This window comes from Xyrauchen texanus, chromosome 9 (genome assembly GCF_025860055.1).
Source record: "Xyrauchen texanus isolate HMW12.3.18 chromosome 9, RBS_HiC_50CHRs, whole genome shotgun sequence".
Lineage (NCBI taxonomy): Eukaryota > Metazoa > Chordata > Actinopteri > Cypriniformes > Catostomidae > Xyrauchen > Xyrauchen texanus.
Genome location: NC_068284.1, coordinates 43731803 through 43747059, shown reverse-complemented (window position 1 = coordinate 43747059; position 15257 = coordinate 43731803). Strand labels below are relative to the sequence as shown.

Sequence of the window (15257 nt, the reverse complement as noted above, 5' to 3'; positions counted from 1 at the left end):
AAATTTTTGTGGTAAGCAACATTGTGCCACAAATGCTGTCGATTGAGCTTAACTTGTATTGAACCCAAAATATTCCTTTAAGGGAATATTAAAAATCCACTACAAATCACCTTGGGTCCCGTTGGTTAAAGTAAACACCATATGTTTGGACATGCCACTTAGTTTGGTATTTTGCAATGTAACGACATTTATGCATTTGTAAGTGTAACTTAAGTCTTCAAATACCTTTTGAGGCCACACCATAAAAATAAAGCAATTTTAACAATGTAAGACTCGAACCCAAATGTACCAGGAAGTTGTGTTGTCGTCGTTTTGAAGGTCCCGGTTGTTTGCAGCGCCTCAGACAGCAGCTGTTTGCTTGTTTGCCTTGATATCACACCGGAGACGGTCCGCTGTTTCCCGTCCGGCTCTTTCTGTGGTTCCGAACCAACTTTGACCAACGTGTTGCGCGACCTGGTAAAAGCTGAGGTCACTGAGCCCATCTCTGCCCAACAACCTTCGGCTGACTGGACGAGAACCAAATCATACTCTCCATGGCTTTGATTCAGTCTATGTCATTTCCCCATCTCTCTGTCTTCCTCAGAAAACGACAATACTAAACAAACTGTCTTCTGTCATTAAAGTGCTGTTCCAACGCCTTTATACCGTTCGGGGGCGGCATCAAGCGCTTAGCAACCATCTAAATTAGCCTAGTTAATTCTGTTCATTTGTATCTACTCACATTTTTCATTTCAGTAGGGACTTAATGTCTTTCAGTATGATTTCTTCCATAGGACACAAAGGGAGATTTTGAAGAATGTACACGCTGCTCATTTCCATAAAGTGAAAGTGAATGGTGACCACTGACTGCCTACCCCAAAAGTCAACAAAATGCAACATAAAAGTAGAGTACAACGGGGCTAAAGGCTGGCTACACCTTAAGGACAATGTGCTGGTCACAGAGTGTACCATTAAAAAAAAAAAAAATATATATATATATATATATATATATATATATATATATATATATATATATATATATATATATATATATATATATATATGTATTAATTAATGATGGAGAAGCATAATTAGTCTGAAAATAAATAATAAATAATAAATTATTTGGAGACAGCAAGATGCTTTTCTGATTAAAATTAAGATAATACTTGTTCAAAATAGCCACTTCAGAAATATTTTATGTTCATTTCAGTCATATTTGGCATTTCATTACATTTTAAGTATTTTTTTATTAACAAATGAATGTCCATTATGATAGGATCTTTCACTTTGATGTTCAAAGTGGGCTCAACTTGAATGATCCAATCATAATAGAGATTTTAATAACAAATCTATTGGCAAGGTGCACTCAGTAACTTTTTGCCTGTGTTATAGGATTTGCAGTGACACCTAGTGGCGTGCATGTGTCCAATAACAGGACGGTTACTGAGATTAAGTGAGTAGTATTCAGCTGGTCATGTGATTTTAACATGGCCGCCCCCATGAGGGGACCCTCTCTATGTAGAATAAAACAGCTTTTATAAGGTTACTGATGTGACTGGATTCTTAGTTTCATGTGAGTGCTCATGATTTTATATAAATGTTTAAAAATTACAATTCATTTCTTTAGGAGTAAAACTTTTTTAATGGAAAAAATTACTGAGCGCACCTTTAAAAAAAAACAGTGTATTATATTTGTGGGGTTATTATTAAACTTTTGATTTAATCACCATGAACAAAAATTCAAATGACAAATAAGTATTTTGGCTCCAACTTAAACTTATGAATCAGGAACAGTTTTTCAGTGCATTGTAACAAACAAGCATTAAGGAAAGTACTGTGGTAGTTTTTGTTGCTATTTTTGTACCCTATTCAATACAACTCTTCTGAAGCCACACAGTAGGTTTGTTTGAGGAAAAGACCAAAATTGTAGTCCCTAAAAGTCTTGCCTTCCACTGTACCTCTTAAATTTCATTTTGGTATTGACATTTGAACATGTGGAAGAGTGAATGCAATTTTAGAGCAATGGTGGAGGGAAAGATTTTGTCACACAAAGTTATTGAATAGCTTTGGAGGACTTTATAATATTTTGCACTAGTTTTAGGGACTACTTTATTTTTTTGTCCCTTAAGTAGCTTGACTGCCGGTCACTTTATACCGTTACTATATGGAAAAGAGGAGCTTGGACATTCTGAAATAAAAGCCTTTTTTTAGTTTGGAATGACTTGAATCTGTTCCTTTAAAAACTACATTCAGTAATGACACATGAGCTCTCTGTGTGCCTCCAAGGGAGCAAACAGGAACTTGATCATCCATGTCCAGGGAGAATGAGTCTCTGTCACTGGAACAAACAGACACAAACCAAGTGTGCCGCACAAGCCCTCAAAAGTGAAGCCAAAACGTCTCGATCGCCCCAGTGACTGGTCCTAGTACAGGTCATAAACCCCGCCTCCCCGTGTTATTCAACGGGACGTGAGACCAACTAAACTATTAAATTACACTTCACATATCTTTTTTCCAAAGATAGTTTCTGTCATTTACTGTAGTTTCTATCACGTTGATGTCATTTCAAGTATATATTTATGTTTTTAATTAGTTATTTGATGCAATAGAATCAGTGCTGTGACATCATGATTGACAGCTGTGATTGACAGGTTCTCTGAGCGAAGTAGTCACTGAAGCACCAACAGACTTTTTTTCGGGATCTTCGGAGGACTGAGGAGATTGGAGCTTTAAATTTAATATCTAAATTTCTATAATTAATTATTTCACACCGTCAAAAGTCCAGGGGCGCGTGCTTGCGATTGATTCAGCGAGAGTGAGGGCGGGGCCTTGATTTCGCGGCTTTACTTCATGCTCACTACTGCGCAGGTCTGGTCCCGAAATCGCAACTGCGCAGACTCAAGTCCCAAGAGGTCAGCGCCATATCGGGACACTGGCGGCTTCAGTTCTCACCAATGGAAAAGAGCGAAGGGGCGTCGTCCATCTTTTTTTACAGTCTATGACACAAACACACATCCTATCTCATATGAACAGCTAATAAAAACACAAACCATCGTAGGTTAGAGAAAGTGTTATGCAATTGTCCATATAAAATATTTTTTAAAAAGTCTAAACTTGAAGATGCACCTGTCAAGGTTTTTTTTATTGCCAATCTTATGATTGACCACACGTTGGCAGTGAGGGGCTTTGAATCCAGAACCAGTATAAAATAGGATCTAGAAAGCGTAACTTAAAGATTGAGACTCAATTTATAGAACATAAATATTGAACAAGGCTCAAGCTGTTAAATGGCTCTACTAATTTAGCCACATTACAGTATTTTTGGGATCACTAGTCAAAACTCCTAATGTGAACAGTATTCCTATTGGAATTTCTTTAATAATCTGGATAAATAAAATTCTTTCAGGATTTTAGATTTTTAGTTCTTGTATAAAGTGTCATCTTTATCACTCTTATTGGACGATATACCAAAAGAAAATCATAGGCTATTGGAGAATAAATCCTGAAAGATTTTCTTTCATTTTCAGATGTCCTACAGGGGTCAGTTTATCATATTGGCAATTATCATAGTTCTTTTAGTAACTATGTATTCTAAATTGGAATTTTGGAATCCAATTATTAAAATTAATATTAGAAGCCTATGGAACACAATTCAGGCATAAACACAATTATTTAAAAAGTCAAACACTTATTTGATGGTGTTTTATTAAGCCATTTTGCACATACAACATTCTGTTAGATCACAAATAATTCTTGGAAAATATTAAAAGAATGAGATGTTAAGAAAGAGTCACAGTACACTAAAGGTCATGTTGTCGTGCTATGAGCGGCACTACACTTCAAATACATTTGGCATCTTTTTTGGCAGATAAATGCACTTTGAAGCAGGTAATTGCAGGTGGTTCAGTTTAGATTAAGTTAGATGGAATACAACAGGTGCTGCAGTTGCTTGCTTGCAGTGAAGACTGTGGGTGATCCTTTCATTCACTCAGGTCGTCATGGTTCTGAGAAGACTCGTTGATCACCTTCATGGAAGAGAGTAGTGTAAGTGTTCATAATAGATGGAAAGGAAATCATTGCTATAAAAATAGATTTATTATAGATGCCTTGCATTCATGAATACAGTAAAATTATAATGTAAAGTAGGGGAGGGTGATATGACCAAGATTTTATATAAAATTCTATTTATAATATATATATATATATAATGATATAGTAAACTATTCTGGAAAAATTGGTGTATATATTTAATAACCATATTGTAATGCCTATTTTTGGATAATATGCATATAGTCAAAATAAACAAACAAACACTCAAATTGGTTTTAAATAAACCTTACCATAATGCACAATTTCTTGTTATGCCACATTTCAATCTGATATGTCGATGATCAATTTTATAATTATTTTTAAACGTTTCTCAAGAAACTCAACATTTCCTCAAAGCAATGCAACAAAGAATATAATGCATTAGTAAAAAACAAAATCCAGCGAAGATAAAAACGTCACAAGGCTTTTAATGGTTTACATACAGTAAGTAATTTGTACAGAGAATATATGAATATCTGAAGGAAAACTTGGATGGTTTGTTTATTAATATCAAACATCATTCGATGGGAGTGTAAATTAAAAACCCATTATTTTGGTGCATGACACAGTCTTGTAGCAGATTTCCTCATCAGTGGTGGTTATAATGTTGGGCTGTCTAGCTGTTTAAGATGTTTGACATACTCCACAGTGCTTTAAGGTATAAACTCATAGAATTCAAAAGGGTCACGCAAGTAGTGCAAGTTATCTTGTTCTGCTGGACTCCAGAGATAAGAGCGTGCGATACGTTAAACACAGATGCATGTGTCAGATGAGAAGCATATTTAGAACTTATGAAGCTCATTCATTCTCATTGAATTTGCTGAATTTTATTGAAGTTTTCAGTGCTTGTAAAGCCATGTTATGTTTCTTAAATTCTTTCAGGGAGCTTTCTCATTGGGCATGTTTGCTGCGGTCCGATTCCGATTGTTCCTGGTGCCCCCGCAGCGTTGGTCTGGTTTCACATTCGAACCCCGGTCCATTTGCATTCATCTTACGTCATTGCAAACACACATGGAGAACACAATGCGACTCATCATACTTTGTTTGTTTTTTTGGTTCCATTATGCACAGCAGAGTGAACGACTACTGCGCATATGTGCGCTTCATGGTGTAACTCCTCAGATGTCCAGGGGAAGGCGGCTTTCTGCTGCTCACAAACAGTGATTTTTGAGGAGACAGCTGATTGCAAGGAATTCATTTGCATCTTTGTTTACACTGCACGCTTAGTCACGCTCATGTCCAAGGTGACGTTATCGCCACTGTCATCTCCTATTATACCCAATATTTATAACCTATAATAGTATTTATATATAGTATTTATAAGGTGTATAGATAGATAGACAGATAGTATTTATATTGTTGATTGTACTTGTATGTCATTGTGGTGTCATTCAATTTGTGGGACTTTCAGGAATGAAAAACGCATTCACAGGTTACTTTACTTCCTGAACGAGTGCACACCCGAGTCCAGGTTGCTTTCACATTCACATGAATCGTGATACAGTTCCATTGCAACCGAACTCAGACCACCTCCTACAGGTAGTCTCGGGTTCGGACACACCGCACATATGGATATTTACATATCACGATATACACAATATATCAAAGTCTCTATAGATTGGCACTTTATGAGGAGCGGTGGTGGTATAGTGGGCTAAAGCACTGAACTGGTAATCAGAAGGTTGTAGGTTCGAGCCCACAGCCAAAACCATTGTGTCCTTGACAAGGCACTTAACTCCAGGTTGCTCCGGGGGGATTGTCCCTGTAATAAGTGCACTGTAAGTCGCTTTGGATAAAAGCGTCTGCCAAATGCATAACTGTAAATGTAAATATCGCTGCCATGATATGTATTGTCATATCATTGAGCCCTAGTGTAAAGCATCTGGTAGTTCTAGTGATCTGTGGACCTTTATACTTTGATAAGAAAGTCTTTGAAACATTTTTACTTCTTTATATATCCTGTAAAAACAAATGTCATAATAATAAATAAAAGTCCCTAATGGAATGTGTTCAGAATTCCACTATTCGTTTGAAGCCAAACCAAATGGGATCAATAAGAGTCTTCTAAGAAATTATTTAGAAGAAAAAAAACAATAAATAGCTTTAAAAATTAGCAATAAATTACTATGAATAACATAGTAATTAAATAACTATATACAATGCAAATAAGCCTAAAAACCGCGCTTTCTTTGCTGTGCCACTTGGTGGCTTGAGGGCCCTAAACGGCCGCTTATACCACTCATAGCTAGAAACGGCCCTGATTATGAATATTGTACTTATTATTTTATTTTATTTTTTTATTTAAATAAGATTCTGTGAAACTGAAATGAAACACATACCTGGCCATCTCTGGTCTCGATAGTCTTGATAACAACTTTCTTAGATGTGCTTTCAATAAAAGGCTTGGACTCAAGCATAATTTCTGTGAAAATACAGGAGTGAGTATCTAAAACTGAACTGCGCAAACACATATCTATGTTTTCACAATAATATATTTTAATAAAAGAATTTTACCTCTCAGATTAAAGGATGAGAGGTTTGGAAGAGGGGTTGCAATCCTACGTGCAAGAGAATAAAATGTTTGATAAAGACGAGATACATATTATTATCTTATACATAATAATAATATTATTATAAATAGTGTATTATTATAACAATAATGTGTTGTTGTGTACATACGTAATATCTGGACTGACCCAGAAATATTCTTTTTTGCAAGTGCTCACCTGCTCTCTTCTCCTTCTAGAAGCTTCCTGTAGGTGGCGATCTCGATATCCAGGGCCATCTTGACATTGAGCAGATCCTGGTACTCGCGCAGGTGTCTCTGCATCTCATCCTTCATGCTGTGTATGTCCTCCTCCAGTCGGACAATGTTATCCTGGAAACTAGAAGACTCCATTGCAAAGTTGTTCTCCATCTCCCTCATCTGACGCTCAAAAGATTCATTCTATACAGGTGGGTGCACAGAATACTACTGTAGTCACAGAATATTAGGTTCTACTACTACAGTCAAAATATCAATTAAAGGGATAGTTAACCCCAAAATGAAAATGCTCTCATCATTTACTCATCCTCATGCCATCCCAGATGTGTATGACTTTATTTTTTTCTGCTGAACACAAAGATATTTAGAAGAATATCTTAACTCTGTTTGTCCATCCAATGCAAGTGAATAGTGGCCAGAAACTTGAAGCTCAAAAAAGGACAAAAAGTAATCATTAAAGTAATCCATACAACTCCAGTGATTTCTTCCATGTCTTCTAAAGCGATATGATAGGTGTGGGTGAGAAACAGATCAACATTTAAGTCATTTTGACCATAAGACCACATACGGGATGGGATGAGGGTAAGAATATTATGAGAGAATTTTCATTTTCAGACAATATGATCTATGATTGGATCACAACAAATACCTTCTCCAACCTCTTATATATTTGTTGCAATGCATATTTTTGAGTTTAGCACATATAATAAACTTGTGTATCATCTTTGACCATTTAGATGCTTTTCCGGCAATGTGCATTTCAGTACAGGATGATTCTGGAAACTGGATGTGTCTTCAGCGTATTTCAGAGAGGATTGCATGGTTTTTCGAATCATATCAATGTGTATTGTTTGTGAACCAGTCATAATATGATTCAAGGCTTTGCAAAGGAACAATTATTGATGGATGGGGCAGTTAAAAACACTTAGTCCCAAAGCAAAACAGTAAGTAAACAGTTCCATTCATGAATTTTTGTCATGTCATGACTGTTTCATAGTTTAAGGTGCTGACATCCTGTTTACACCGGGCACATCCATTGATGTCTTACTTGGGTGGCTGTGGCTCAGGTGGTAGAGCGGGTTGGCCGCTAACTCATTCTCTTCTGATTTAGTTTTAAAAATGGCTGAATTTGAGGGGCTGCGATCTGTTAGCCAATCAAAACAGGAGGCGCTTAGTCCAAAACCATGTGTTTCGCACAGTGTGCCAGAGACAGAATGGAACATGATCATATATTAATAAATTCTGAATGTTTTAATGCAAAATAAAAAAATTCTAACATTATCATTGGACCTCAGGGAAGATAATATACCTATATAAACAAGTGCATTTCATGCCCCCTTTAAAGTTAGTTCAATCTAATTTTATAGCACAGAGATTGCTCATCCAAGCATTCGCATTTGCATACTTGCATAGCATATGTTTATGTACCAATAATACATCTGCCAAAAAAAAAGTAAACATTTATCATACTTACTGTGCCCTTGAGGGCGTCCACCTCACAGGTGAGTGCCTGTACCTGACGGCGATACTCATTGGCCTCCTGCTTGGCCAATCGCAGGGCCTCATTATTCTTGTTGGCTGCCTCCGTCAGGTCAGAAAACTGTCAGAGAAGGTCACAGAGATATTTGGATAGATCAAAAGCAAAAATAGAGACTTTGCTGTAGACTTTGGTTTTAGTGAAAAGAGGATGGGGCCATTGTATCATGCCTCAAATGAGTAAATGGAAAACATGAAGAAATAAAATAAAGAAAGAGAAGCCTCAGAAGATGAAACCCCAGAAAGGTTATGAAGACTGCTTCAAGTATTTCATGTTATACACCTTTGATTTATACCACTCTTCAGATTCCTGAATGTTTTTGGTAGCCATGTTTTCATATTGCAGTCTGACGTCTCTCAGAGCAGCTGTCAGATCAGGTTTGGCCAGGTCCAGATCCACCTGTACCTGTTGTCCCTGGATCTGTGTCTGCAGCTCGGCCAGCTCCTAGAGAGAGAAGGAGAGAAGGAGATTCCTATGTCTAAATAGCATCATGTCGTACTTCCTTATCTTGTGTTTTAACCATACAAATACTGTAGAATAAAAGGTTATAATGTAACAGCATAAACGTTTATTTCAGAGAGTGGGTTTAAATGCACACCCTCTCCCTTTCCTAGTGATTGTCCCGAATAGGTGCAGGGTCCGCTTCATGATAGTATATATATATATATATATATATATATATATAAACCTTGATTTGGCACAAGTTTAACGCTGGATGCCCTTCCTGATGTAACCCCCAGTGGCTGGGGGACTCTCACTCACAAGGGGCAATTTAGAGTCTCCAATTATCTTAACCTGCATGTTTTTTGGACTTGTGGTGGAAACCAGATCACCCGGAGGAAACCCACGCAAACATGGGGAGAATATGCAAACTCCACAAAGAAAGCCCCTAGTTGAGCCGGGACTCGAACCAAGGATCTTCTTGCTGTGAGGCCACCGTGCCGCCCCCGGTTACATTTTAACATCAAAAACAGTGAATACATTTTGTCAGATTTTTTGGATAACCAGATTTTTTGTAGTTATCAGCGTATTGCCGTGCATGTAAATGCACCCTTTGTGTCTTACCTCTTCATGGAGTTTTTTTAAGAAGGAGAGTTCCTCTTGTAGAGACTCCACCTTTCTTTCCAGATCCACTCGAGCAAGAGCAGCATTGTCCACATCCTGCACACAACATTAACAACACTAGATGTCACAGCATGCAGTAAATACAGTACACACTAAATAAGATTTTGTGTTTTTAATAAGTGGACTCAATGCCCTGCAGTCTGTGTGGCACCATTTGGCTGTCTGCTGACTGAACTTCCATATGCAGCATGAAAACATGGCTAACCAAGCTTTAAAAAACTCTTACTATGTTTTTGAACAACATGGCTCACTCACACATATCCAGACATTTGTGTCCTTGGCAGCCTGTTCATTCACAACAGGCTGCCAAGAGAATCTGTTGGAAGAGCATTCAGCAGCGATGGAGATTTCCCAGCACTCATGCCAGTCACAAAGATAAACATTGAGCTTAGAGACTAATGTGCCGCTGTGGTTTCACCGTAAAGAGAGTCATTCCTGACATGCACAAAAATCAGCAACTTTAATCCAGACACTCTTGAATATAAAACGTTCTTCAAAGATTATTCAGCATCTTAAGTTGAAAACAAAATTCTTCTTCTAAAGTTGGCCATGTGACTTTGGATGTTACATTAGTACGAATCTCATGAAAACTGCATGTATAATATCTAGGTCATATTTCATCCCACAATCAAAAGCAAACCATTCAAATTTTATTAGCATTATTTTCATGACAATTTAGCACATTTCCCCCAAAATTATCATTACCGTAATGCTCCATATTTTATTTATTTATTATAATTCCAATTATTGTCATTATTGGAATACAGTCAAATTTGACTGATTTAAAAATGCTTTAAATAGTACAAATGAACCTTTATTTTTAACATAGCTGCAAGCTGGAAATATAATTTGTATTAATATTTGTTTCTGAGTGATTAAATTGAGAAATATGGCTATAAGCATTATTAATAAATTATTAATAAACCAATATAAAAATATATTTAAAATATATATATATAATTTTTTATTTACTTACTCTAAATCTGCTTTGGAACAATATATTGTAAAAAAAAGCACTATGGTAATTCTCATAATAGACCCTTTTCACATGTCTGCATTCACGAAGCGGAAGTCGTCATAGTTGGCTAAACTTGAATGGCAGTGAATGGGGGACCACAGCAAATTATATTTTTGCTAATCTGTTTTCTCCAACAGCTAAATGAAAAAATAAACTATTAACCTTTAACAGCTTTGCAAACAAGATAAATATATAGAGTACTGAATAACAGCAGAAAGAAGAGAGAAATAGGCCAAATTTCCTGTCACTACCAAAAGCCTCGGTGCAACTGATTCGGGGGCAATATAATACAAAGAACAATGTTATACATTTACAGTTAATATTTTTAAAATTGGAAATATAAAAAGTTTGCTACATTTACTTTGTAAAAGAAGGCGGAAACGTGTCATAACAGGTGAAAAGGGCCCATTGTAATAAAGTAATTTTCTACTGTAAACATTTTTTTTGATTGATATTTTTTATAAAAATGTTTAAAATTCTGTAATACAGTATATATTAACCTTAAAAGGCTGTAAAGCTGTTTTGGAACAATATATTGTAAAATAAATCACAATGGTATTTCTCATTATTGTAATACAAAAATGATTTACTGTACAAATTACAATAAAATGTGACTAATATTTTAGTAAACTTCTCTAAAATTCTCACTTCTCTTCCATACTGTCCAGATCCACAGGACATTGCACAATTCATTTTATCAATTCATCTCTGTTGCTTAAATTGTTAGTTACACCATGAAAACTTGCAAGACCTAAGTGTTACAGTAGATGTTGCAACAAAAATAACTGTATCTCTTAGACTTAGCACTCCAAAACGGTAACAGCAGTCAAGATATTATCTCTATTGCAACAGCACAGGCCTCATGAATTACTTCCTGTAAATAGCTGTTTTACGCAATCCATGAATTAACCAATATCAATAGGCTACCTCTGTCTCCAAAACACCTGAACATTGCTGACCACTTAATCTCCATATATACAAACACACACACACAGTGATGTGAAAAAGTATTTGCCCCTCCCTGATTTCTTTGTTTATTTTTCATACTAAATTGTTTTAGATCTTAAAACAAGATATAACTTTTAAAAAAAGGCAATCTGAGTAAACACAAATACAGTTTTAAATGATAATGTTATCTATTGAAGCAAAAATGTTTTCCAATACCAAATGGACCTGTGTGAAAAGGAATTTGCCCCATTAGGTACTAAATCCCCAAATCTATGAAACAGAATTCATAATGGTATTTAGCTGGACTAGAAACACCCAGGTCTGATTACTGCCAGCCCTGTTCAATCAAATCAACAACTAAAATGAACTTTTTCAGCAGAATGAAGTTGGCTAAATGGTTTCAACCAGTAACACTATTCCAAGGTCGAAAGAAATTCCAAAAATGATGAGGAAAAAGGTGATTGAAATACGTCAATCTGGAAGGAGTTCAAAGCTATTTCAAAGTCTCTGAAACTCCAAAGAACCAGAGAGAGAGCCATTATCTCCAAATGGAGAAAACTTGGCACAGTAGTGAACCTTCCCAGAAGTGGCCGACCTTCCAAAATTCCTCTATGAGCACAGCAACGACTCACCTGGAAGTCACAAAAAAAGCCAAGGACATCAAAGGAACTGCAAGCCTCATCAATAAAGGTCACTGTTCATGACTCCACTATCAGAAAGACACTGGCCATAAATGGCATCCATGGAAGAGTGGCGAGGTGAAAACCACTGCTAACCCAGAAGAACATTAAGGCTCATCTGAATTTTGCCAAAACACACCTTGATGATCCTCAAAGGTTTTTTGGAGAATGTTCTGTGGACTGAGGAGTCGAAAATGGAACTGTTTGGAAGTCAGGGGTCCCGTTACATCTGGCGTACATCAAACACAGAATTCCACAAAAAGAACATCATACCTACGGTCAAGCATGATGGTGTGATGGTGTGGGGATGCTTGGATGCTTCAGGGCCAAGGTGACTGTTATTCAGTGGCAATAATTGAGGGAAACATGAATTCTCTACCAGAAAATCCTAAAGGAGAACGTCCGGTCACCAGTCCGTGAGTTAAAGCTCAAGTGCAACTGGATTATGCAGCAAGACAATAATCCAAAGCACAGGAGAAACTCCACATCTGAATGGCTCAAATGAAGCTAACTTTACGTTCTGGAGTGGCATAGTCAGAGTCGTGACTTGAACCCAATTGAGACAGCTGTGGCAGGACCTTAAATGGGAAGTTCATGCTCGAAAACCCTCCAATGTGGCTGAACTAAAGCAATTCTGCAAAGACGAGTGTGTCAAAATCCCACCACAGTGTTGTGAAAGATTGATCTCCAGTTATTGGAAGCGTTTGGTTGCAGTTGTTGCTGCTAAAGGTGGCACAACCAGCTATTAAGTTTAAGGGGACAGTACGTTTTTCACATGGGTGATATAGGTGTTGGATAATATATATATATATATATTTCAAGGCTGTCATTTGAAATAATAAAAAGTATTAGGTCTATGTTTCTCACAGTTTTTAGTTTTGATGGTCACTATCATGTTTTACCTGTCTGAAACTTTTCATGTTGTTCTCTGCCTCTTCCCGTTGAAGCATCTCATCCTGTAGTCTGGAAATGACAGACATCAATGAGAAAACTACTTATATTACTAAATACTGTAGGCCAGGGTCAGAAAATAACAAGGGCTCAGGGGAAAAATGCCAGAGTGAGTGACACATTTTTTATTATTATTATTTACAACATAATTCTAGGTCTAGTATGCTAACTATCACATGTGATTATTTGATGTTTATTTAAATGTATAACATTTTACCTAATCTTAAATATTCCAAGTTAAGCTCAATCAACAGCATTTGTGGCATTATATTGATTACCACAAAAATGTATTTTAACTTGTCCGTCCTCTTCTTTTAAAAAAAAAAAGCAAAAATCAAGGTTACAGTGAGGCACTTACAGTAGAAGTGAATGGTGTAATGTCAACAAACCTTAAAATGACTGTAAAAATTATGATTTAAGCATCATTACAGCTCAAATAATACACAAGTTTTAACAGAAGAATTAATGCAAGTGCTTTTAGAAAATTAGAAGCTTCACATTTCTGCATTTAAACCCTCTGGAAATTGGTCCCATTCACTTCCATTGTAAGCCCTTCACTGTAACTGCGTTTTTGCTCTTTTTCTTTAAAGAGTCAAAATAATCGTGTTATGGTAATTAACATTATGCCACAAAAGCTGTCGATTGAGTTTACCTTATATTGAACCTGGAATATTCCTTAAAGTGTCTAAATACTTTTTGGGGCCACTGCAACCTCTTTATTTCAGTTGTGTAAGTTGTTTCTGTCCATACTTCTCTCTGAGTCGCTCTACGTCGTCTGTGAGATTGTCTCTCGACACTTCCACCCGTGATTTCTCCGTGGTTAGCTGATCCACCTGTCGCCGCAGGTCACGCATCTCCTCCTCATATAAATCCATGATGCGGGATGATCTCTGGCCCCGCAACTGTTCCAGCTCCGCCGTGAGAATCTTATTCTGCTGCTCCAGGAAACGCACTTTCTCGATGTAACTGGCGAACCGGTCGTTCAGAGACTGCATCTGCGCCTTTTCGTTTAAGCGATTCGTCTTGAATTCCGCATTTAAGGCGTCGGAGAGGTTAAAGTCGTGGTGCTCCGAGGTCAGTCGTGCCATCGAAGCGCTACGAACCCTGGAACTCTTGGACGCGTAAATCACCGGAGCCGAGGAGACGCCGATAGACACCCGAGAGCGCACGGAGCTTGAGAACTGACGGCTGGAGGACGCGCTGCTCCGGTTGACATCTCCAAAACGTTTTCTGTAGGAGGAGGTAGACATATTTCTATTATCTGTAGTTTTGCGCAACGATCCCTTCTGGCTCGCAGTACTGTACGAAACAGGGAGCAACAGTCTGCGAGGAAACATCATTTATAGTCCTCTCATTATGCAAATCACATGACGGTGCTGCTGGAAGTGACAAAGGACACCTACGAAGCCCCTTAAAGAGCGTAAAAGTTTACTGAAATAGTTTTGCGTGCCCTCGCAACAGATTTACCATTGTTTTACTAAAATAACCATATTTTAACCTTGACTTTCATAGTAAAACTGTAGTAAAAATAAGTTTTTGAAGAGGGCGTGGTACTCACCGGCATGCAGTCCCTGCACTTCTCTAATTTAGTCTTCATAGCGTAACGCCACTTCTCAGAGTCTCCCGGTACGATGTAATGTCTATATTGAATGTAAGTCAGTGATTCGATGATCTGACCTTCCAAATTATTTTGATAAAATCATGGTAAACATACGAGCGCTCTCTGCGCAAAATCAGCGGTGAGTTTAACAACACTCAGCACGTGCAACAGCATTGGTGGTCGTCAAACGATTCGTGGTCCAGTTCCGGTCCGGAGGAGCGCACGTGTGCTTGTCTTGGCATAGTTCAGATACACTCTTCTCCAAAACACAAACTAGTTACTTTTGGGTGAGAGCGTGTGAATGCAAAACTTATTGCGAGGGAACGCAAAACTATATCAAGGGAACGCAAAACTTATTGCGAGGGAACGCAAAACTATAGCATGTGAATGCAAAACTTATTGCGAGGGAACGCAAAACTATAGCATGTGAATGCAAAAATTATTGCGAGGGAACGCAAAACTATAGCATGTGAATGCAAAACTTATTGCGAGGGAACGCAAAACTATAGCATGTGAATGCAAAACTATAGCATGTGAATGCAAAACTTATTGCGAGGGAACGC

The 15257-nt window shown here is 37.4% G+C and overlaps 2 protein-coding genes across 2 annotated transcripts in view; both read right to left on the bottom strand.

The window, feature by feature from the left end:
• The window catches only part of LOC127649741 (dual specificity calcium/calmodulin-dependent 3',5'-cyclic nucleotide phosphodiesterase 1A-like), a 109130-nt gene extending 108648 nt beyond the window's left edge, over nt 1-482 (bottom strand). Inside the window, exon 1 of the mRNA XM_052134968.1 lies at nt 290-482. Within this exon, the coding sequence (XP_051990928.1) occupies nt 290-482 (193 nt within the window). The remainder of the gene's footprint in view (nt 1-289) is intronic.
• A 3193-nt stretch (nt 483-3675) lies between these two features.
• viml (vimentin like) lies at nt 3676-14393 on the bottom strand. The gene is made up of 9 exons (XM_052134773.1): nt 13845-14393; nt 13046-13106; nt 9438-9533; nt 8655-8816; nt 8310-8435; nt 6798-7018; nt 6586-6629; nt 6411-6493; nt 3676-4007 (listed from the first exon to the last, which is right to left on the bottom strand). The coding sequence occupies exons 1-9, from the start codon at nt 14342-14344 to the stop codon at nt 3963-3965; spliced, it is 1338 nt and encodes a 445-aa protein (XP_051990733.1). The 5' UTR covers nt 14345-14393; the 3' UTR covers nt 3676-3962.
• Nucleotides 14394-15257: the final 864 nt, after the last annotated feature.